The following is a 25,345-nucleotide window of genomic DNA, read 5'->3' on the forward strand; positions in this document are numbered from 1 at the left end:
AAATTAAGTCCTTTCTAAATTTTTCTCTTATACATTTAAAGATATATATTTTTTTCACTTATGTTCATGTATAAATTAATAATTTTGTACCAAAAGAATCTTAGAAAACTTACCGAACTTTATTATAACAAGCGCAATTTAATTTAGCCTAATCCAACTAAATATATTTTAGATAAGTTTACAATAATTTAATAATAAACAAACACAGTGAAATATATTTTTTTCCGTTAGGATCAGAATGATTTTTGCGAAATTATTGCATACACAAATTTTCGTTTGCCTTATTCGGCAAGAAGAACGTTGCTATTTAAGCCAAAATCGTCGAATAAGTAAAACTTACAATTTTGGCTTAAATAGCAACGCTCTTCTTGCCGAATAAACAAGTAAAAATTTGTGTATGCAATTATTATTATTATTATAATCAAAAAGAAGCGCTAAGTGTGTATGCAATAATTTCGCAAAAATCATTCTGAACCTAACGAAAAAAAAAATATTTCACTGTTTGTTTATTATTAAATTATTGTAAACTTATCTAAAATATATTTAGTTGGATTAGGCTAAATTAAATTGCGCTTGTTATAATAAGGTTAGGAAAGTTTTCCAAGGTTCTTTTGGTACAAAATTATTAATTTTTACATTACCATAAATGAAAAAATGTATCTTTAAACGTATAAGAGAAAATTTTAGAAAGGATTTAATATTAAATGAGTTCTTGCTAATTGACCAATTTTACCTATTCGACACGACATTATATATATAACAAAAATGAAAGTGGTGAATGCTTACTGGTATGCGCAAGACAGGTACTACTTACTGGTATGCGCAAGACAGGTACTACTTACTGGTATGCGCAAGACAGGTATTACTTACTGGTATGCGCAAGACAGGTACTACTTACTGGTATGCGCAAGACAGGTACTACTTACTGGTATGCGCAAGACAGGTATTACTTACTGGTATGCGCAATACAGGTATTACTTACTGGTATGCGCAAGACAGGTACTACTTACTGGTATGCGCAAGACAGGTACTACTTACTGGTATGCGCAAGACAGGTATTACTTACTGGTATGCGCAAGACAGGTATTACTTACTGGTATGCGCAAGACAGGTACTACTTACTGGTATGCGCAAGACAGGTACTACTTACTGGTATGCGCAAGACAGGTATTACTTACTGGTATGCGTAAGACAGGTATTACTTACTGGTATGCGCAAGACAGGTACTACTTACTGGTATGCGCAAGACAGGTACTACTTACTGGTATGCGTAAGACAGGTATTACTTACTGGTATGCGCAAGACAGGTACTACTTACTGGTATGCGCAAGACAGGTACTACTTACTGGTATGCGCAAGACAGGTATTACATACTGGTATGCGCAAGACAGGTACTGCTTACTGGTATGCGCAAGACAGGTACTACTTACTGGTAAGCGCAAGACAGGTACTACTTACTGGTATGCGTAAGACAGGTATTACTTACTGGTATGCGCAAGACAGGTACTACTTACTGGTATGCGCAAGACAGGTATTACATACTGGTATGCGCAAGACAGGTACTGCTTACTGGTATGCGCAAGACAGGTACTACTTACTGGTAAGCGCAAGACAGGTACTACTTAAGCTGTACGAATGACACATCATTCCACGTTATGGATAATGAATTTAAGTTAGTATTGCCTGGTAGTGGAACCAGTCTGTGGATGATGGATCAAGGGTACCAGAGAGAGCAAACAGCATGGACTAAGTCTCTTAAGAGCAAATGACAAGAAATTATATTCATATAAAGCCATGGAAATGATTCGTAATGAGGTCTAATTTAAGTGAAAGTAGAGCCAGTTCCTTGGATGCGGAGGAACATAATAGTCACCTGTTCCCACTAGGAAACCATCAAACAGAATACAGTACCAGCATACTACCGATGTATTCAATTGTTGACATAGTGACCACTGACACATTATGCTCAGTTAAGGTGGACAACCCTCACCTTGTTGACATAGTGACCACTGACACATTATGCTCAGTTAAGGTGGACAACCCTCACCTTATTAACATAGTGACCACTGATACATTATGCTCAGTTAAGGTGGACAACAATATCAATTCCTGCTCTACGCCTCCATCCAGATTTATTTTCAGAGCTACGGACGAGAACGGTGGTCACGGACAGGGACTGATAGGCAAGGACAGGAACGGACTGCGACAATCATGAGCAGACAAAGAAGAGTGGGGGCGGGGTAGGGAGGGTTGGCGGGAGGGAGAGGCGTCCACACCCGCCCTAATAACCAACACGAGACTTCCATCTGAGGCTGATGATGACTCCCGTCCTCTCACCACAACCCACCCCTCCCATCCCACACCCACCCCACCCATCAGCCACTGGAATCCGTCCATACAGTCCCCCGCCACTCATCAACTACTGGAAGCTGTCAGACTCCCCACCCACTGGAAAGTGTCCAGGTGAAGGGGTGCAAGAATCATAAGTCCTGTCTTACAAAGCCTATTAGAGCACCACAGTTGACTGACATTACACAATGACTGCAGTACATCACAGAACCAGGTGTTTCCCAGATCATCACGCACTTGTAGACACCCGTCAAGGTACCATATAACGAGAGAACCTTTGCTTTTCTATCCTTGACTCGTACGCCTAGACTATGCACAATAGCACTTAATCTAGATAGAAGTAGGTAGTTTTCCTTATGAATGTTCAATATACGTATTTATAGATGGGGTTGTAAGAGAAGTGAATGATCTCAGTGTTGGCAAGATGTGTGGCATTAAAAGATAAAGAATCTAACACAAAATGGGAGTTGTCACAGTTGCTTTCTGCTGATGACACAGTGTTTTAGGGAGATTCTGCATCGAGGTGGACCTTTGAGTGCTTTGCAAATTGTCTTTACAATGTACTCTCATATACACTACTTGCTGTTGAAGATTGTGCTTGGGTTATTAACTCAGAGGATTAGTAACCCCGGATAACCCAATAAGACAAGATGTCATCAAAGACTGTCTGTCTTGTATGTTTGTAATGTAGTGTAACATGTGGTACTGATAAAGCAGCGTCAAGCCAGTCCACCAGAAGGAGCCCTTCCCTGACATTTGTGTAAGAAGACGTCCAGGAAGATGGAGTATAGATGGAGTCAGTCGAGGGAGTACAGATGGTGTCAGTCAAGTAAGGCAGTATAGATGGTGTCAGTCAAGCAAGGCAGTATAGATGGTGTCAGTCAAGCAAGGCAGTATAGATGGTGTCAGTCAAGCAAGGCAGTATAGATGGTGTCAGTCAAGTAAGGCAGTAAAGATGGTGTCAGTCAAGCAAGGCAGTATAGATGGTGTCAGTCAAGCAAGGCAGTAAAGATGGTGTCAGTCAAGCAAGGCAGTATAGATGGTGTCAGTCAAGCAAGGCAGTATAGATGGTGTCAGTCAAGGCAGTATAGATGGTGTCAGTCAAGCAAGGCAGTACAGATGGTGTCAGTCAAGCAAGGCAGTACAGATGGTGACAGTCAAGCAAGGCAGTATAGATGGTGTCAGTCAAGCAAGGCAGTACAGATGGTGACAGTCAAGCAAGGCAGTACAGATGGTGACAGTCAAGCAAGGCAGTACAGATGGTGACAGTCAAGCAAGGCAGTATAGATGGTGTCAGTCAAGCAAGGCAGTATAGATGGTGTCAGTCAAGCAAGGCAGTACAGATGGTGACAGTCAAGCAAGGCAGTATAGATGGTGTCAGTCAAGCAAGGCAGTACAGATGGTGTCAGTCAAGCAAGGCAGTACAGATGGTGACAGTCAAGCAAGGCAGTATAGATGGTGTCAGTCAAGCAAGGCAGTACAGATGGTGACAGTCAAGCAAGGCAGTACAGATGGTGACAGTCAAGCAAGGCAGTACAGATGGTGACAGTCAAGCAAGGCAGTACAGATGGTGACAGTCAAGCAAGGCAGTACAGATGGTGACAGTCAAGCAAGGCAGTATAGATGGTGTCAGTCAAGCAAGGCAGTATAGATGGTGTCAGTCAAGCAAGGCAGTATAGATGGTGTCAGTCAAGCAAGGCAGTATAGATGGTGTCAGTCAAGCAAGGCAGTATAGATGGTGTCAGTCAAGCAAGGCAGTATAGATGGTGTCAGTCAAGCAAGGCAGTATAGATGGTGTCAGTCAAGCAAGGCAGTATAGATGGTGTCAGTCAAGCAAGGCAGTATAGATGGTGTCAGTCAAGCAAGGCAGTATAGATGGTGTCAGTCAAGCAAGGCAGTACAGATGGTGACAGTCAAGCAAGGCAGTACAGATGGTGACAGTCAAGCAAGGCAGTACAGATGGTGACAGTCAAGCAAGGCAGTACAGATGGTGACAGTCAAGCAAGGCAGTACAGATGGTGACAGTCAAGCAAGGCAGTACAGATGGTGACAGTCAAGCAAGGCAGTACAGATGGTGACAGTCAAGCAAGGCAGTGCAGATGGTGTCAGTCAAGCAAGGCAGTACAGATGGTGTCAGTCAAGCAAGGCAGTACAGATGGTGTCAGTCAAGCAAGGCAGTACAGATGGTGTCAGTCAAGAAAGGCAGTGCAGATGGTGTCAGTCAAGCAAGGCAGTACAGATGGTGTCAGTCAAGCAAGGCAGTGCAGATGGTGTCAGTCAAGCAAGGCAGTGCAGATGGTGTCAGTCAAGCAAGGCAGTATAGATGGTGTCAGTCAAGCAAGGCAGTGCAGATGGAGAAACACACAACTGAGCCATAAAGGTGTTAGGTATCGCTTTTAAATTCTAAGATAACAAGTGCGATGGGCACAGCAGTTATATAGCCAAGTGATGTCACACACACACACACACACACACACACACACACACACACACACACACACACACACACACACACACACACACACACACACACACACACACACACACACACACACACACGCACACACGCACGCACACGCACACGCACACACGCACCCGCACACACGCGCAGTGTACCCTGGTGCTGGATGAGTGAGCAGGGACGCAGATATTCACCTGGAATCCAGAAGGTAAAAGCCTCCAGAAATAGTTGAGATAGACGAGATTGTTAGAAGCAAGAGACGAGTATCCCAGCAGTCTCTCTCTCTCTCTTCCTTTGTGCCTGCTTATTCACAGGCAGACCAGCAAACACAGGCAAGCAGACAGGTAGGTAGGTGAGGAAATAAGTTATCAGGCAGGAAAGCAAGCAGACGTAGAGATATGCAGTCAGAAACCCGGGTAGGCAGATAGGCAGAAATTTAGATTGCCAGAAAGAAGTCTGATCCCCAGAAAGACAAGCAGGCAGACAGAGCCATGTAGATACGCAGGAAGGCAGACAGACAGATGTAAACGCAAACCGGCAGACAGGGTGAGACAGGCAGGCATAGAAAAGCAGAGGGTAAAGCAGGTAGACAGATTTAGAAAAGCGGACAGAGGGCAAGGAAGGAAGGCGGGCAGACAGAGAGCAAGGAAGAAAGACAGATAGACAGCTAGGAAGGAAGACACACAGAGCAAGGAAGGCAGGCAGGCAGGTCAAGAGAACACAGCCAAGCTGTACAAAGATGCGTATAAAAACCCAGCTGGCTGACTGCTGGTCGTCAATCATTCGAGTGCCAATTAGTGACCTGTGTTGAGAATGCTGCGGTGTAGGTTACCAGTATGTGTGAGCGCATGTGTGCATATACATGTGTACGTACACATATATGTGTGCGCACGTGTGTATGCATATCTGCGTACGCATGTGTATGGATATTCGCTGAGCTGAGACTTGACCCCAGCAACCACATATAGGTAAGTACCTAGTTGTGTTTGCAAGGGTGGAGACTTAGCTCCTGGCCCCCGCCTCCTAGACTACTTTCATCGGCACTGCTGACTTCTAGCCTCTTGGGCCTCCAGAACTAACTCATCCAAGTCATTCCATTTTCATTCATTCATGAGTATGTCTGTGGCCCCTTGATCCTTGTCCTCTTAATTCTGCCTGTCCCTATCTGCCCTAGCAGTTATTTTTAAGATTTTGTATGTCGTAATCATGTCTCCCCTCAGGTAATACTGACCTTAATGACCTTGCCGGGGCACGAGGCGTTGACAACAGCGGCTACGAGGGCAGCATCTCTGTGAGTGTGTGGCACAACCTCCACCCTGTGGGAGAGCCACAAGTCAGGATGGCACCAGTTCCAAGGGCACAGGGAATCAGGATGAAATTCAGGAGATGGCAGCAGAGGGGAGGGAGGAACCAAGGGCAGTGTAGAGTGCTTTAAGTACATGTACCCCAGGAAATACAAGGGAAATATACCCATACCCACTTCAGTACATGGACATACAGGGAAAATACATACGTACCCCGTAGCACTAGAGTACTCTCACATACACGGAAAATACACGCATACCCACTACAGCAAACACACAAGGTGAAATACACACGTAACCATTATAATACAGATACATGGGAAATACACACATACCCACTACATTACAAACACACATACATATACATCCACTACAGTACACACACGCATACATACATACATGGGAAATACACCCACCCGCTACATTACAAACACATATACAGACACCCTACTACATATACACCCACACATACATACATGGGAAATACTCACATACTCACTACAGTACACACATATACATGGGAAATACAGACATACTACAATACACACGTACACAGGAAATACACACATACCCACTACAGTACACACACAAACAGAGGAAATACATATCCACTACAGAGTAAATACCGGAGGATGCTTGCAGGGGTCCCCCCCCCCCCGCGCAGCTCAGTCCCGGACCAGAGGGAAAGTATTATTGATAATATTACCTTGACAGTGTGTACTCCGCCTCAGTACCCCCGGGGGTGACCCATGATGGGCGCCCCAGGGTGAGGCGGCCGTGGGCCACCAGGGTGTGGGCGGGGTGGGCGCAGGAGGCGTCATGGTAGGTGTGTAGCAGCAGATAGAAGGTACCATCATGGTGGAAGGTGTAAGAACGCAACACGTAGCCAGGTCCTGGACGACTCTCACAACTGTAAACAACAGGTACCTTAATTAACAACTGAAAACAATTAGAATAATTTAAAAATAAAGGAAGGAGGCAGAATACAAAAACACACGAGATAATTATTGAGAAGGAAGGAAGGACGGAAGGAAGGTAGGTAGGAGAAGATACAAACGAACAAACAATGACTGAGGAAACAGGAAGAAGGAAGAAAGACTTCTCATGATAAACACGAAAGTTAAGAGAAAACAGGTATACAACCTATAAACACATTATTCCCTCAATAACCTTCATTTACAACGAGGATTCAGAGTAATTTACATTTTCACAAGAGCTTCATGAACTTAGCTGAGTTATTTAAAGCGTACAGTGGTTGTAAGTTATGAAGATCTGAACTTAAGAGTAATCGACCAAAGATGCGAGGACTACAACAAGTAATGATAACTTCTGGATGCTGCATACAAAGATATACACGTCTTGCTTGATGTATATTTTAGCTCTCAGTGTATATACACTGAGATGAACACACGATGAAGAATTAGACATATGTGCAGCATTTGGGTATCTTTACTGTAAAGTTTCGCCAACCAGTGCCTTAGCGATACAAATTCAAGAACAGAATGTGAAGACAGTAGAACTATATACAAAAGATAAGATAATCAGTCCCTCAGCCTTGTAGTTGGTGGAGAGTACCGTAGTCTTCAAGACTACGGTATTGTATACCATACATGAACAGATGAACACACACTTGGTATATCTTATATATACCCAGTTATAAGGACAGTCTGCCCTTCTCTTTTACCTAAAGTTAGCTAAGTGTGTATGTAGCCTCTGCATTAAGTTGAGTTTCTTAGTATCTGGTGTGAGCACTCAGCAATGTTGACAGTTACAAATCATCGAGGAACAACACCGTCTGGCTATATAAATGGTTAAGTAGTTGTGATACAACTAAATGAGGTTCACTCAAGAGAGACAGGATAAGTGTACCTCTAATCTGGGTGGTAACACATTCACCTCACACCCCCAGGACCCAGCTTCAATCCTGGACGAGTAGAGATGAATGGATAAGTCTCCATATACCTGTTGCTCCTATTCGCCTAGTAGTACACACCTGAGTGTTAGTTGACTACTGTGGATGGCACCGTGGGGATACTAGTATACCTTAGTGCTAAGCTTGGACATAAACTGAGGTAGGATAACTCTTAACTTGTAAACTGAACGATGTAACAAAACTGTATGCGGGTAAGTTAGTGTGACACGTGTGTAACAGGTGTAGTAACGCGCTACCTACCATATGACACGGGTAACACACACCTGTCTTATGTGAAACATAAAACAACTCATTTTTAAGGTACAGTAAATGACAGTAAATTAAGTCACTTTCAGCACATTAAGTTAAATGTGTTAGTAGATAATCAAGTTCACACGGGTTAAGTATAAGTAGATAAACAAGTTAAGACAGTGTAAACTGACAAGTGAATCAAGACAGTGTAAACTGACAAGTGAATCAAGACAGTGTAAACTGACAAGTGAATCAAGACAGTGTAAACTGACAAGTGAATCATGACAGTGTAAACTGACAAGTGAATCAAGACAGTGTAAACTGACAAGTGAATCAAGACAGTGTAAGTTGACAAGTGAATCAAGACAGTGTAAGGTGACAAGTGAATCAAGACAGTGTAAGTTGACAAGTGAATCAAGACAGTGTAAGGTGACAAGTGAATCAAGACAGTGTAAGTTGACAAGTGAATCAAGACAGTGTAAGTTGACAAGTGAATCAAGACAGTGTAAGGTGACAAGTGAATCAAGACAGTGTAAGGTGACAAGTGAATCAAGACAGTGTAAGTTGACAAGTGAATCAAGACAGTGTAAGGTGACAAGTGAATCAAGACAGTGTAAGGTGACAAGTGAATCAAGACAGTGTAAGGTGACAAGTGAATCAAGACAGTGTAAGTTGACAAGTGAATCAAGACAGTGTAAGGTGACAAGTGAATCAAGACAGTGTAAGGTGACAAGTGAATCAAGACAGTGTAAGGTGACAAGTGAATCAAGACAGTGTAAGGTGACAAGTGAATCAAGACAGTGTAAGGTGACAAGTGAATCAAGACAGTGTAAGTTGACAAGTGAATCAAGACAGTGTAAGTTGACAAGTGAATCAAGACAGTGTAAGTTGACAAGTGAATCAAGACAGTGTAAGTTGACAAGTGAATCAAGACAGTGTAAGTTGACAAGTGAATCAAGACAGTGTAAGTTGACAAGTGAATCAAGACAGTGTAAGCTGACAAGTGAATCAAGACAGTGTAAGTTGACAAGTGAATCAAGACAGTGTAAGTTGACAAGTGAATCAAGACAGTGTAAGTTGACAAGTGAATCAAGACAGTGTAAGTTGACAAGTGAATCAAGACAGTGTAAGCTGACAAGTGAATCATGACAGTATATGCTGATACGTGAATCAAGACAGCGTAAACTGCTTCATTCACTACACCAGTATTCCTGCTTCATTCACTACACAAGTATTCCTGCTTCATTCACTACACCAGTATTCCTGCTTCATTCACTACACCAGTATTCCTGCTTCATTCACTACACTAGTATTCCTGCTTCATTCACTACACCAGTATTCCTGCTTCATTCACTACACCAGTATTCCTGCTTCATTCACTACACCAGTATTCCTGCTTCATTCACTACACCAGTATTCCTGCTTCATTCACTACACCAGTATTCCTGCTTCATTCACTACACTAGTATTCCTGCTTCATTCACTACACTAGTATTCCTGCTTCATTCACTACACTAGTATTCCTGCTTCATTCACTACACCAGTATTCCTGCTTCATTCACTACACCAGTATTCCTGCTTCATTCACTACACAAGTATTCCTGCTTCATTCACTACACCAGTATTCCTGCTTCATTCACTTCACCAGTATTCCTGCTTCATTCACTTCACCAGTATTCCTGCTTCATTCACTACACCAGTATTCCTGCTTCATTCACTACACAAGTATTCCTGCTTCATTCACTACACCAGTATTCCTGCTTCATTCACTACACCAGTATTCCTGCTTCATTCACTACACCAGTATTCCTGCTTCATTCACTACACCAGTATTCATGCTTCATTCACTACACCAGTATTCCTGCTTCATTCACTACACCAGTATTCCTGCTTCATTCACTGCACACTAGTATTCCTGCTTCATTCACTACACCAGTATTCCTGCTTCATTCACTACACCAGTATTCCTGCTTCATTCACTACACCAGTATTCCTGCTTCATTCACTACACCAGTATTCCTGCTTCATTCACTACACCAGTATTCCTGCTTCATTCACTACACCAGTATTCCTGCTTCATTCACTACACCAGTATTCCTGCTTCATTCACTACACCAGTATTCCTGCTTCATTCACTACACCAGTATTCCTGCTTCATTCACTACACCAGTATTCCTGCTTCATTCACTACACCAGTATTCCTGCTTCATTCACTACACCAGTATTCCTGCTTCATTCACTACACCAGTATTCCTGCTTCATTCACTGCACCAGTATTCCTGCTTCATTCACTACACCAGTATTCCTGCTTCATTCACTACACCAGTATTCCTGCTTCATTCACTACACCAGTATTCCTGCTTCATTCACTACACCAGTATTCCTGCTTCATTCACTACACCAGTATTCCTGCTTCATTCACTACACCAGTATTCCTGCTTCATTCACTACACCAGTATTCCTGCTTCATTCACTACACCAGTATTCCTGCTTCATTCACTACACCAGTATTCCTGCTTCATTCACTACACCAGTATTCCTGCTTCATTCACTACACCAGTATTCCTGCTTCATTCACTACACCAGTATTCCTGCTTCATTCACTACACCAGTATTCCTGCTTCATTCACTACACCAGTATCCCTGCTTCATTCACCACACCAGTATTCCTGCTTCATTCACTACACCAGTATTCCTGCTTCATTCACTACACCAGTATTCCTGCTTCATTCACTACACCAGTATTCCTGCTTCATTCACTACACCAGTATTCCTGCTTCATTCACTACACCAGTATCCCTGCTTCATTCACCACACCAGTATTCCTGCTTCATTCACCACACCAGTATTCCTGCTTCATTCACTACACCAGTATTCCTGCTTCATTCACTACACCAGTATTCCTGCTTCATTCACTACACCAGTATTCCTGCTTCATTCACTACACCAGTATCCCTGCTTCATTCACTACACCAGTATTCCTGCTTCATCCTCCTGAACGCATAAAGTTTTAAATAAACGAAGCGTGTTGTGGTGTAGGTTGGTGGCGCTAAACACACACACCGCCTGATCAAACAAACACAAAATGAGGTGCACCACCTTCCCGACTCCCTGACTAAAGTGATAGCTTTAAATTATGGTTCAATCCCAGTTGGCCTGGAGCGTGTGCTACATGAGTGGCTTATGAAGGCAGCAGCAGAGCAGCCGCTGCTTCTCGTAAATCACCACGTCGCAACACTACCTCAATAGGTCGTTGATCAGCAAACTAATATCCATAACTCACTAACAATGAAGTGTGCGCCTTCTTGGTACTAGTCTTCAGTAATATTTTGGTATCACTCACCTGTTTTTCCTTTAATTGAGTCGTTTTTCATGTTTCTCATTCCTTTCAATAAGAACGTCTATGCATGGCTCTGCATCTCAACAGTGAAGCTGCCGTCCCCTTCAAAGTATCAGACCTGATTACCCTACGGATTCAGCGCTTCCCCCGTGACTATGATAATATAGTTAGTAATAAAAGAAAAGCGCTCCTCCTTTGCAGCCTACAGGTAAGTATCAGAGGTGGTGTAAAACTCTATAATAGTACTTTATGTCTGGACGGGTGAGCTGCGACGCACACAACCACATAATTGGCTCATTAAGTTAGCCAAGAAAGCCAATGAAATCGTAGTAAACGTCAGAGTGATGTGCGGTGCCAGGGAGGTGAGGTGGCGCTGTTAGGGAGGGGTTGAGGTGGTGCTGGTGGGGAGGGGTTGAGGTGGTGTCAGTGGGGAGGGGTTGAGGTGGTGTCAGTGGGGAGGGGTTGAGGTGGTGTAAGTGGGGAGGGGTTGAGGTGGTGTTGGTGGGGAGGGGTTGAGGTGGTGTTGGTGGGGAGGGGTTGAGGTGGTGTGGGTGGGGAGGGGTTGAGGTGGTGTTGTTGGGGAGGGGTTGAGGTGGTGTCGGTGGGGAGGGGTTGAGGTGGTGTCAGTGGGGAGGGGTTGAGGTGGTGTCAGTGGGGAGGGGTTGAGGTGGTGTCAGTGGGGAGGGGTTGAGGTGGTGTTGGTGGGGAGGGGTTGAGGTGGTGTCAGTGGGGAGGGGTTGAGGTGGTGTTGGTGGGGAGGGGTTGAGGTGGTGTTGGTGGGGAGGGGTTGAGGTGGTGTTGGTGGGGAGGGGTTGAGGTGGTGTTGGTGGGGAGGGGTTGAGGTGGTGTTGGTGGGGAGGGGTTGAGGTGGTGTTGGTGGGGAGGGGTTGAGGTGGTGGTGTTGGGGAGGGGTTGAGGTGGTGTTGGTGGGGAGGGGTTGAGGTGGTGGTGTTGGGGAGGGGTTGAGGTGGTGTTGGTGGGGAGGGGTTGAGGTGGTGTCAGTGGGGAGGGGTTGAGGTGGTGTTGGTGGGGAGTGGGTGAGGTTGTGTTGGAGGGGAGGGGTTGAGGTGGTGTTGGAGGGGAGGGGTTGAGGTGGTGTTGGTGGGGAGGGGTTGAGGTGGTGTTGGTGGGGAGGGGTTGAGGTGGTGTTGGTGAGGAGGGGTTGAGGTGGTGTTGGTGGGGAGGGGTTGAGGTGGTGTTGGTGGGGAGGGGTTGCGGTGGTGTTGGTGGGGAGGGGTTGAGGTGGTGTTGGTGGGGAGGGGTTGAGGTGGTGTCGGTGGGGAGGGGTTGAGGTGGTGTTGGTGGGGAGGGGTTGAGGTGGTGTGGGGGGGGTGGGGTTGAGGTGGTGTTGGTGGGGAGGGGTTGAGGTGGTGTTGGTGGGGAGGGGTTGAGGTGGTGTTGGTGAGGAGGGGTTGAGGTGGTGTTGGTGGGGAGGGGTTGAGGTGGTGTTGTTGGGGAGGGACTGTTACAGAAGAAAGGTCATTTTATTTAGGCATCACTGAAGGGATACCTTTAAATGGTATCCAGATTTTTTTTTCCAAACTTTCCGCTCATAATTTGAGAACGCCTCATCCAAAATAAATAGAGCAAGGTTGATTCAACTGCTCACACGTGCAGGCTCCCTGTCGTCAATGTTACAGTGACCATTCCTGGATTTCTTTTCTGTGTGATAAGGTGAGGAAGCCTCTTTTGCCTGTCTTCCAACTCAACACAAGTGTATGCTATTAGAAGACCCTCTAGATTGTTATTGTACTCTGTAAATGCCAAATTGTTAATATGGCGCGGTATATTTTCCCGTTAAATGTCCTGCTGTGTGTTCTCTGCAAGGTTTAAAATTACAGTGGAAAAATGAACATGTTATCAGAAGACGGGGGAACTTACGTGCCCCTTAAATCCTTAAAGGTTGACGCATCCCAAGGGAAGGATGATACCCTTTAAGTACAGTATGTGTGGATGAAAATTGCCAATATACTACGATTAAAAAAAAAATATATATATATATTGATTCAGTGCGATGACTGGAGAATAGAAGGGGGAGTAGCGGAGTGAGGAGAGTAAGGGATGAGATGATATTGGTATATCATCTCATCCCTGAGCTGGGGTGGTGGTGATATATACTGTAGTTTTAAAATGTCAACATGCTATTGTAACATACTCTGCATTGTTTATATACTAATGTACGTATTTTAAATATCTCTAGGAGTTATTCTTAGATACAATATGTAGTCTACATTTCTCTCCCCCAACCCCCTTCTTTCTTCTCTCCTTAGTTTACATTTTTCTCTCCACCCCTTTCTTTTTTTTCCTTCTCTCCTTAATTTGCATTTCTCTTCCCACCCCTTTTTTCCTTCTCTCCTAAATTTACACTGCTCTCCCCACCCCCTTTTCTTCTTCTCCTCTCCTTAATTTACACTGCTCTTCCCACCTCATTTTTTTCGTCTCCTTCCCTCCCCACCACTTCTTTCTTCTCTTCAATATACAGGTTTTGTTTCCCAGCTCTGTGCTAGTGGGAACAGCTTTACCAAAATTTCCTTTCTGCTGTGACTGGTATACACCAGCGTGAGAGACGGTAATTCTGAATTAATAATAACTCAACTCTGTTGGAAGAACACCTTTCAAGCTGCCACAGCTCATCAACATTAAGTGAAATACTTGACAGTATCCTCACTGCCTTACTGAAGTCTTCCACAGCTCCGGCTGAAAGATTTCAACACTAAGAAATACACCGTGTAGCAGCACACTGATGTATCTAATTTTGCTAAAAAAAAAAACTAGATTGGTGAAGCTGCTACTTTCTCTCTGCTTAGTTTATGGTCACAAAGTGATTGCTGTTTACAATAATAATAATTAAAGAATATAAATAACATAAACACACCACAAGAGAGAAATGGATAATAAATCAGGTCAATAAAGGAGAAGAGATTATGCATTAATTACCTCACTTAAACGTATAACTAAGATATACATAAGAAAAGAATGGTTATGCTGTGCCCACGCTAATGTTAGCTAAAGAAAATTCTCTCCGGCCTTTGGAGCCAATGCAAAACGAAATCCTCAGAACTGGTCGTATCTGTCTTAAACTACCAAGGTTCTTAATATGAGGAAAGATCTTAATTGAACTTAACACTGTACTTCGTATGGAAATGTTGAGAGATGAACCAGTCTCACCATAAACTTCATTAAATGTCTAAGGGTATTGGAAGGTATACCTCTATCCTCTTTCCCCTTGACCCCTTCTCCGTGAGGAGGAGGTGATGGTGAGTGTTGTGGTGAGAAAGGGGGAGGGTTAAGGAGGCAGGAGGGGAGGGGGACGCCTCAGCAGGGGGTCTCACGCCCACAACATCTTCTCGTAAGTCATCTCTCTGACCAGGTTATCATGAAAGTTACCTTTGCCTGTCCTCCAATTAAGACGTCCACCATGCTGAATGTTAATGATGGCGAGAACTGCAGGTGGAGGCTGGGCACACACCTCCACCAGTCCTTCATGATGGAGGCTGGGCACACACCACCAGTCCTTCATGATGGAGGCTGGGCACACACCTCTACCAGTCCTTCATGATGGAGGCTGGGCACACACCTCCACCAGTCCTTCATGATGGAGGCTGGGCACACACCTCCACCAGTCCTAGGCTGGACACACACCTCCACCAGTCCTTCATGGTGGAGGCTGGACACACACCTCCACCAGTCCTTCATGGTGGAGGCTGGACACACAACTTCACCAGTCCTTCATGGTGGAGGCTGGACACACACCTCCACCAGTCCTTCATGGTGGAGGCTGGACACACAACTTCACCAGTCCTTCATGGTGGAGGCTGGACACACACCTCCACCAGTCCTTCATGGTGGAGGCTGGACACACACCTCCACCAGTCCTTCATGGTGGAGGCTGGACACACACCTCCACCAGTCCTTCATGGTGGAGGCTGGACACACACCTCCACCAGTCCTTCATGGTGGAGGCTGGACACACACCTCCACCAGTCCTTCATGGTGGAGGCTGGACACACACCTCCACCAGTCCTTCATGGCAGAGGCTGGACACACCTCCACCAGTCCTTCATGGTGGAGGCTGGACACACACCTCCACCAGTCCTTCATGGTGGAGGCTGGACACACACCACCAGTCCTTCATGATGGAGGCTGGACACACAACTTCACCAGTCCTTCATGGTGGAGGCTGGACACACACCTCCACCAGTCCTTCATGGCAGAGGCTGGACACACACCTCCACCAGTCCTTCATGGCAGAGGCTGGACACACCTCCACCAGTCCTTCATGGCAGAGGCTGGACACACATCTCCACCAGTCCTTCATGGTGGAGGCTGGGCACACACCTCCACCAGTCCTTCATGGTGGAGGCTGGGCACACACCTCCACCAGTCCTTCATGGTGGAGGCTGGGCACACACCTCCACCAGTCCTTCATGGTGGAGGCTGGGCACACACCTCCACCAGTCCTTCATGGTAGAGGCTGGACACACAACTCCACCAGTCCTTCATGGTAGAGGCTGGACACACAACTCCACCAGTCCTTCATGGTAGAGGCTGGACACACACCTCCACCAGTCCTTCATGGTAGAGGCTGGACACACACCTCCACCAGTCCTTCATGGTAGAGGCTGGGCACACACCTCCACCAGTCCTTCATGGTAGAGGCTGGACACACACCTCCACCAGTCCTTCATGGTAGAGGCTGGACACACACCTCCACCAGTCCTTCATGGTAGAGGCTGGACACACAACTCCACCAGTCCTTCATGGTAGAGGCTGGACACACACCTCCACCAGTCCTTCATGGTAGAGGCTAGGCACACACCTCCACCTCTTACGAGGTCACCAGCGTCGATTTCCAACGTTTCCAGTAATCGTACAAATACTGTTTTTTCTTAAAGTTACAAGGTTAACAAATTACAAGAACCAGCCGCGATACTGCAGGCACCGAGGTGGCCGAGGAAAACTAAGGAACGTTGAATTGTGAATATATCTACCTCTTACTGCCAGACGGGGCGGACACCAAGATATACTGGAACTAGCAGTCATATTACTTGCATATTGGTGTGAAATCTAGGCTGAAGGCATATTAAATCATATAGCAACCACTGGGTATATTATACGCAAATTTTATTATTATAAAACCACTAAAACATATAACAGAGGATATAATAATTTATAAATTATATAGGCACTGAGTGTCTTAATATGAACAAGCAGCTCTAGTATACAATATATCTCTGACACAGCTCTAGAATAAACAGTATATCTCTGAGACAGCTCTGGAAGAATATACAATATATCTGTGTGTGGTAAACAAACCTTCGACATGTTGGTTGTGTTTGTGAGAGCAGCAGACCAACATACAACATGATGCTGAGGTAAGTGAAGGATGCTGGAGAGGACTGTAGGAACCTGGACCATCTTGACCTGTGAAGAGTCCACCGAGACAATTTGTTGAACTAACACTGACGACTGTGGTGATAAAGGAGCAAGAAAGAAGAAAAACGAGAAGGCGAAAGATGAGAGATAGGAGAAAGAGAAACGACAAATAAGATTAAAATAAGGAGGAGGGTCCAGGAAAGAGATACCGTCTTGAAGAATGGTATGATCAGTGATGCCTTGTGACATGACCTTTGTGTCTTGTGACGTGACCCTTGTGTCCTGTGACGTGACTCATGTGTCTTGTGACATGACCCATGTGTTTTATGATATGGATGTCTCGCGACATTATTCATGGCATCTTTTGACATGACCAATCATGTGACACCAGCAGTTATGTCTTGACACGAACAATGATGTCTTGTGACATAAGCCGTAGTTCCCCCATCACTTGAAGGAGTGCCAGACATAATTTAAGACGCTGCACCTTCTATGAGAGGAGACACCGGCTCACCTGAGGGCCAGGAGGCACTAAAAATATCCCTATTTACCTGGCTGTTACCTTCGCCCCTCCCTCAGAAGTGACTCTAGATAACATAAAAGAAAACAGTGAAAGAGGGTACCATCTGCTGGTGAGAATCTGCAGGTCTCTTCTCATCCTCTCTTTCAGTCTTTTTCATATTGTGTGTGCATCTCTCTCTCTCTCTCTCTCTCTCTCTCTCTCTCTCTCTCTCTCTCTCTCTCTCTCTCTCTCTCTCTCTCTCTCTCTCTCTCTCTCTCTCTCACACACACACACACACACATTCTTGCAGTTACTCACACTCGGTCACTGTCTCACTGGTTCCCTTGTTAACTCTTTTGGGGCCTAGATCCTAGGCCTTTTGTGTATCCATATGCTGTTGCACTACCATCCACGGGATGGATATGGGGTGCACAATAAACTAGCCGCTTCTGTGGCAAAATATACGTCAATAACTGGTGTACCCTGCTTTGGGAACCTGTGGATAGTATCTACTGTCTACCCAAGGTTGTGTGGTATCTGTGGTTGAGTGGTCCAAGACGCCAGAGTTTGACTCTGCCTAGGCAGACTGTAAACCTAACCATAAAACAGTGTCAACCTAACCATAAAACAGTGTCAACCTAACCATAAAACAGTGTCAACCTAACCATAAAACAGTGTCAACCTAACCATAAAACAGTGTCAACCTAACCATAAAACAGTGTCAACCTAACCATAAAACAGTGTCAACCTAACCACAAAATAGTGTCAACCCAACCATAAAATAGTGTCAACCCAACCATAAAATAGTGTCAACCCAACCATAAAATATTGTCAACCTAACCACAAAATAGTGTCAACCCAACCATAAAATATTGTCAACCTAACCACAAAATAGTGTCAACCTAACCATAAAATAGTGTCAACCTAACCATAAAATATTGTCAACCTAACCACAAAATAGTGTCAACCTAACCATAAAATAGTGTCAACCTAACCATAAAATATTGTCAACCTAACCACAAAATAGTGTCAACCTAACCACAAAATAGTGTCAACCTAACCATAAAATAGTGTCAACCTAACCATAAAATAGTGTCAACCTAACCACAAAATAGTGTCAACCTAACCACAAAATAGTGTCAACCTAACCATAAAATAGTGTCAACCTAACCACAAAATAGTGTCAACCTAACCATAAAATAGTGTCACCCTAACCATAAATTAGTGTCAACCTAACCATAAAATAGTGTCAACCTAACCATAAAATAGTGTCAACCTAACCATAAAATAGTGTCAACCTAACCACAAAATAGTGTCAACCTAACCATAAATTAGTGTCAACCTAACCATAAATTAGTGTCAACCTAACCATAAAATAGTGTCAACCTAACCATAAAATAGTGTCAACCTAACCACAAAATAGTGTCAACCTAACCATAAATTAGTGTCAACCTAACCATAAAATAGTGTCAACCTAACCATAAAATAGTGTCACCCTAACCATAAAATAGTGTCACCCTAACCATAAAATAGTGTCAACCTAACCATAAAATCATTACATCATAACTTGGTGAATTTATTTAACTTCTGTCGACTATAATTTTTATTTTTTTACTGGAATAAATTTTCATTAAAATTTGATATTAAATTTTCTTGCAATTTGAAGTGATGTTTTCCTATTACATTTGTTTATTAAGGTAATTAAAAGGTCTTAAGTACTGCACAAGGTTATAATTCAACTTTATATGTCGTTGAGAAAGTCTGATATAGATTATGCAGCTCAAGTCTCATGTTACAGAAGGGATTTAAATGAGCTGGAAAACACTCAGAGGAGGATGACCAAGTTAATCCCTTAAATCAGGAACCAGTTATTATGTTCTTATGTTTCCCTGTTATTTTTCATTATGAAGTACTGGAAGGTGATGAAGGTATCGTCAGGTGTTTATACTACTACTACAGTAGCTACCGCATCTTCAAGTGTTTACACTACTACTACAGTAGCTCCAGTAGCTACCGCACCTTCAAGTGTTTATACTACTACAGTAGCTACCGCATCTTCAAGTGTTTACACTACTACTACAGTAGCTCCAGTAGCTACCGCACCTTCAAGTGTTTACTACTACAGTAGCTACCGCACCTTCAAGTGTTTACTACTACAGTAGCTACCGCATCTTCAAGTGTTTACACTACTACTACAGTAGCTTCAGTAGCTACCGCACCTTCAAGTGTTTACTACTACAGTAGCTACCGCATCTTCAAGTGTTTACACTACTACTACAGTAGCTACCGCATCTTCAAGTGTTTACACTACTACTACAGTAGCTACCGCATCTTCAAGTGTTTACTACTACAGTAGCTACCGCATCTTCAAGTGTTTACACTACTACTACAGTAGCTACCGCATCTTCAAGTGTTTACACTACTACTACAGTAGCTACCGCATCTTCAAGTGTTTACTACTACAGTAGCTACCGCATCTTCAAGTGTTTACATTACTACTACAGTAGCTACCGCACCTTCAAGTGTTTACACTACTACTACAGTAGCTCCAGTAGCTACCGCACCTTCATACATTTCCTTCCAGTACAAGTATTGCTACTATTAATTGGGGATCATTTCTAAATATGGCCTATCCTACAAGCGGCAGCGGGTAGTGGTTGTGAGGGTTTGTTGGGGAGCGTGATGGTCAGTGGTAGTGGTGGTGGTTGCGGGGAAGGTGGTGAGTGGTCGTGGTGGTGGCGGGGAAGGTGGTGAGGGGTCGTGGTGGTGGCGGGGAAGGTAGTGAGGGATGGTGGTGGTGATGGCGGGGATGGTAGTGAGGGATGGTGGTGGTGGTGGCTGGGATGGTGGTGGTGGTGGTGATGGTGGCTGCGGGGATGGTTGTGAGGGATGGTGGTGGTGGTGGCTGCGGGGATGGTAGTGAGGGGTAGTGGTGGTGGTGGCGGGGATGATGATGGTGGTGGTGGCGGTGGCGGGGATGGTTGTGAGGGATGGTGGTGGTGGTGGTGGCGGGGATGGTGGTGGTGGTGGTGGCGGGGATGGTGGTGGTGGTGGCGGGGATGGTGGTGGTGGTGGCGGGGATGGTGGTGGTGGCGGGGAGTGTGGTGGTGGTGGTGGTGGCGGGGATGGTGGTGGTGGTGGCGGCGGGGATGGTTGTGAGGGATGGTAGTGGTGGTGGTGGCTTGGATGGTAGTGGTGGTGGTGGCTGGGATGGTGGTGGTGGTGGCGGGGATGGTTGTGAGGGATGGTAGTGGTGGTGGCTGCGGGGATGGTAGTGAGGGGTAGTGGTGGCCGGGATGATGATGGTGGTGGTGGCGGTGGCGGGGATGGTGGTGGTGGTGGCGGGTATGGTGGTGGTGGTGGCGGGGATAGTGGTGGTGGCGGGGATGGTAGTGGTGGTGGTGGCGGGGATGGTGGTGGTGGTGGCGGGGATGGTAGTGGTGGCTGGGATGGTGGTGGTGGCTGGGATGGTGGTGGTGGTGGTGGTGGCGGGGATGGTTGTGAGGGATGGTAGTGGTGGTGGTGGCTGGGATGGTAGTGGTGGTGGTGGCTGGGATGGTGGTGGTGGCGGGGATGGTTGTGAGGGATGGTAGTGGTGGCTGGGATGGTAGTGGTGGTGATGGCTGGGATGGTAGTGATGGTGGTGGCTGGGATGGTGGTGGTGGTGGTGGTGGCGGGGATGGTTGTGAGGGATGGTAGTGGTGGTGGCTGCGGGGATGGTAGTGAGGGGTAGTGGTGGCGGGGATGGTTGTGAGGGATGGTAGTGGTGGTGGTGGCTGGGATGGTAGTGGTGGCTGGGATGGTGGTGGTGGCGGGGATGGTTGTGAGGGATGGTAGTGGTGGTGGTGGGGGGGATGGTGGTGGTGGTGGTGGCGGGGATGGTTGTGAGGGATGGTAGTGGTGGTGGTGGCGGGGATGGTGGCGGGGATGGTGGTGGTGGTGGTGGCGGGGATGGTTGTGAGGGATGGTAGTGGTGGTGGTGGCGGGGATGGTGGTGGTGGTGGTGGCGGGGATGGTTGTGAGGGATGGTAGTGGTGGTGGTGGCGGGGATGGTGGTGGTGGTGGTGGTGGTAATAAGGGGGTGTTAAAAAGAGTGACACTTCCTGACCCGGGCTGTCAAACAACACAATGTCTCAGCTGATGGATGGTTGGTGGTACAGGTAGTGGTGGTTGGCTGGTAGTAATGGTGGTGGTAGTGGTAATGATGGCAACTTAGTGGATGGCATGGGTGAGATAGCACAGTGCTGATGTACATATTAGCACATACAAAACCCATACAAGAAACACTGGTCAGTTACTGTGTCAGCCTCCACTGTACGGACGGACGAAACGTCGATAGGGAGCTACCAGTAAATGGCAAAACAATTTTAGTAGATCCCTGGATGGCCAATTACTGATAAAGATAAAGATAAAGAGTTGGAAAACAAGATGTAACTGCTGAATATAACCTTCTAACGAGACTGAGACACAAAACACAAAAGTTACATCTCCACGTCTTCCACTGTCTCCAGTATAAAACTCAACTCTGTATCAGACTGAACTTGCAGCAACATTGATGTGTTTCCCATTTCCTGTAAACAAGGACACTGATATTACATTAAAAACTGTCTCACTGTTTAATATGGACACATCTGCAACTAAGAAAGAAATTTTGATTCTGTAAAACGACAGTCTAATTAAATCCATGGGCTAAGCATGAGTTTTTTGGACTCTATTTGTTAGAGAAACAATATTCAAATGTCAGGAAATATGCTAAGTATTATTCCAATTACACACACATTGCTGACACCAGGCAGTGCAAACCATCACATCAGTAAAATCTTCCTGTACCAGTGTACCTAAAATATGATTTTAGGTTAAAGTTTAATAAAGAATATATCCGTGAAAAGTATTGCTTTCGTAATCTCTCACATAATTCCTTGAGTTCTGTGATGCTGATGCTGGAGGTAGTGACAACTCCGAGATCCCCATAACACTTACTGGCAAGATCCTGGAGACGTTACTGGCTACATTGTTGCATGGGAGTATAGTAACCTTGCCAAGGTATGTATCAACTGTGATGTGTTTTAAAATATACTTTGGTCGGCATTTACAATCTTAAATGAAATGGAGAAAAAATGAAGATCTTGAAAACTAGCTGGAAATAATTATATTCCTCTTAAGATATTCAAGGCTACAGATTCTAAATGCTGTAACAGAAAATGCGATGACTCCCCCCACATTTCGTTCTACTCTCATGGTTCACTAAGTAACGTACTAGATAATCTTTATTCGTTGGTTTACGGTATACTTTGGAAGTAAGTGAACTGCCAGACTTACAAACCAGGGCCTCCAAAACCATAAGCTTTCCACCTTGTTCTTCCTCCAGTATGAATTGAATTGTGGGTTCACGATCAGTAAGTTTATGTAGTGGGTATGAAAAGATTTGTTTTTCTAGGAGGTATGAGTATGATAAGGTCATGTAAGGAAGCCATGTGTAGCTTGATGGGGGAGAAGACGCTAGTCTGCTTCTAAATGATCAGTGTATAACTTGGCCACAACATTGTACATGGAAGTGCAAAATGAAAAATTAGTAAAACAGTGCATAACTCAGTAAAATCGTTGGTCATAGTGGGAGAGCAACATCGTCCTGAATATTGTGAGTACCATATGAACCTGCTAGGCTGGTAATGTTGGTAAACAAACACTCGAACCTGCTATACAACAAAATACCTTTCATCAGTGGCCTTCTAGGTGAGTCAAATGTAATGTTTGCAGCCTTCACAGAGACCCACGCAAAAGAGTACTTTGACAAAGAAATATGGATAACTGGGTACAACCTTTTCAGATGTGACAGAAAGAACAGGACACAAGGGGTAAATGGCCTGTATGTTATTTGCACGGAGATAATGAACACCAACAGACCACCAGCTTTAACCAACAGACCAACAATTTTAACGTCCCACATCATAAAAATCTTTGAAAGAGTTCTAAGAAGCAGGATTGCAAACCACTTGGGCTCCCAAAAATTGCACAATCCAGGGCAACATGGGTTCAGAGCAGGTCGCTCCTGCCTCTCGCAACTACTTGATCACTATGATATGGTCTTAGATGCACTGAAAAAGAAACACAATACAGATGTAGTATACACAGATTTTGCAAAAGCCTTTGACAAGTGCGATCACACAAAATGCATACTAAAGGGATAACTGGCAAAGTGGGCAGATGGATCTTCAACTTTCTAACCAATCGAACACAGATAGTAGTGGTAAACAGAATTAAATCGGAAGCTGCCATAGTGAAGAGCTTTGTTCCATAAGGCACAGTACTCACCCCCTATCCTGTTCCTCATCCTCATATAAGACAGAGATGTTAACAATAGCACCGTATCATCCTTTGCTAACGATACTAGGATCAGCATGAGAGTGTCATCCACTGAGGACACGGTAAGTCTCCAAGAAGATACAAACCAAGTTTTCCAATGGGCAACGGAGAACAATATGATGTTCAATTAAGACAAATTCCAGCTACTCTGTTATGGAAAACTGGAGGAAGTAATAGCTAGAACTGTGTATATTACAAACTCTAATCATACAATAGAGCGGAAAAGTAATGTGAAGGACCTGGGAGTGGTAATGTCTGAGGATCTCACCTTCAAGGATCACAACAATGCCACTATCACATCTGCGAGGAAAATGAAAGGATGGATAATGAGAACATTCAAGACAAGAGATGCCAAGCCAATGATGATCCTTCTTGAATCACTTCTCTTTAGGCTGAAATACTGCTGTGCATTAACATCTCCACTCGAGGCAGGTGAAATTGCAGATCTGGAGAATGTACAGAGAACCTTTACTGCACATATCAAATAAATCAAACACCTTGACTACTGGGAACGCTGGGCAGCACTTGACTTGTACTCACTGGAGCGCAGGCGAGAGATATCATAACTTACACCTGGAAGATCCTGGAGGGACTGGTCCCTATCTGCACACAGAAATCACTCCCTACGAAAACAAAAGACATTTCAGGCGCTGCAACATACGCCCAGTAAAAAGTAGGGGCACCATTTGTACACTAAGAGAAAACAAAATAAGTGCCCGGGGCCCAAGACTGTTTAACAGCCTCCCACCAGCCATAAGGGGAATTACCAATAGACCCCTGGTTGTCTTTAAGAGGGAGCTGGACAGATACCTAAAGTCAGTACCGGATCAGCCGGGCTGTGGTTCGTACGTTGGACTACGTGCGGATAGCAGTAACAGCCTGATTGATCAGGCCCTGATCCACCGGGAGGCCTGGTCATGGACCGGGCCGCGAGAGCGATGATCCCCGGAATACCCTCCAGGTGGCAGGTAGGCTGGCAAACACTTGAACCTGCTAGGTTGGTAATGTTGGTAAAAAAACATTTGAACCTGCTAGGTTGGTAAACACTTGAACCTGCTAGGTTGGTAAACACTTAAACCTGCTAGGTTGGTAAACACTTGAACCTGCTAGGATGGTAAACACTTGAACCTGCTAGGTTGGTAAACACTTGAACCTGCTAGGTTGGTAAACACTTGAACCTGCTAGGTTGGTAAACACTTGAACCCTACTAGGTTGGTAATATTGGTAAACAAACAAGTAACGTCTAAACTTCACAATTTCTGGCTTTTAGCATTAAGGAGGTCGTTAGAGTGTTTTAGAGGGGAGTGGAGGGATGGGTGGGGGAGGGGACGGATTGGAGGGAGGGGCAGGGTAAGAAGGAAAGGGAACACGTGGGAGAGGGAGTGTTTGAGAAGGGAGGGAGGGAAAGAGAGCCAGTGTTTACCCAAGTGTCAATGCTACTGACACTTCCCCATTTTCTCCTCCACATTACCGCCCATCACTCAGA

At 45.1% G+C, this 25,345-nt stretch overlaps 1 protein-coding gene across 4 annotated transcripts in view; it reads right to left on the reverse strand.

Annotated features, from left to right (window-relative positions):
- Window positions 1-25,345, reverse strand: part of LOC128705121 (protein APCDD1-like) — a 386,828-nt gene that overhangs the window by 80,527 nt on the left and 280,956 nt on the right. For all 4 annotated transcript variants that reach the window (XM_070102216.1, XM_070102214.1, XM_070102215.1 and 1 more), the window contains 2 exons: window positions 6,821-7,024; window positions 6,042-6,126 (listed from right to left, as the gene is read on the reverse strand). In XM_070102216.1, the coding sequence (XP_069958317.1) occupies window positions 6,042-6,126; window positions 6,821-7,024 (289 nt within the window). The remainder of the gene's footprint in view (window positions 1-6,041; window positions 6,127-6,820; window positions 7,025-25,345) is intronic.

This window comes from Cherax quadricarinatus, chromosome 80, assembly GCF_038502225.1.
Source record: "Cherax quadricarinatus isolate ZL_2023a chromosome 80, ASM3850222v1, whole genome shotgun sequence".
Classification (NCBI taxonomy): Eukaryota; Metazoa; Arthropoda; class Malacostraca; order Decapoda; family Parastacidae; genus Cherax; species Cherax quadricarinatus.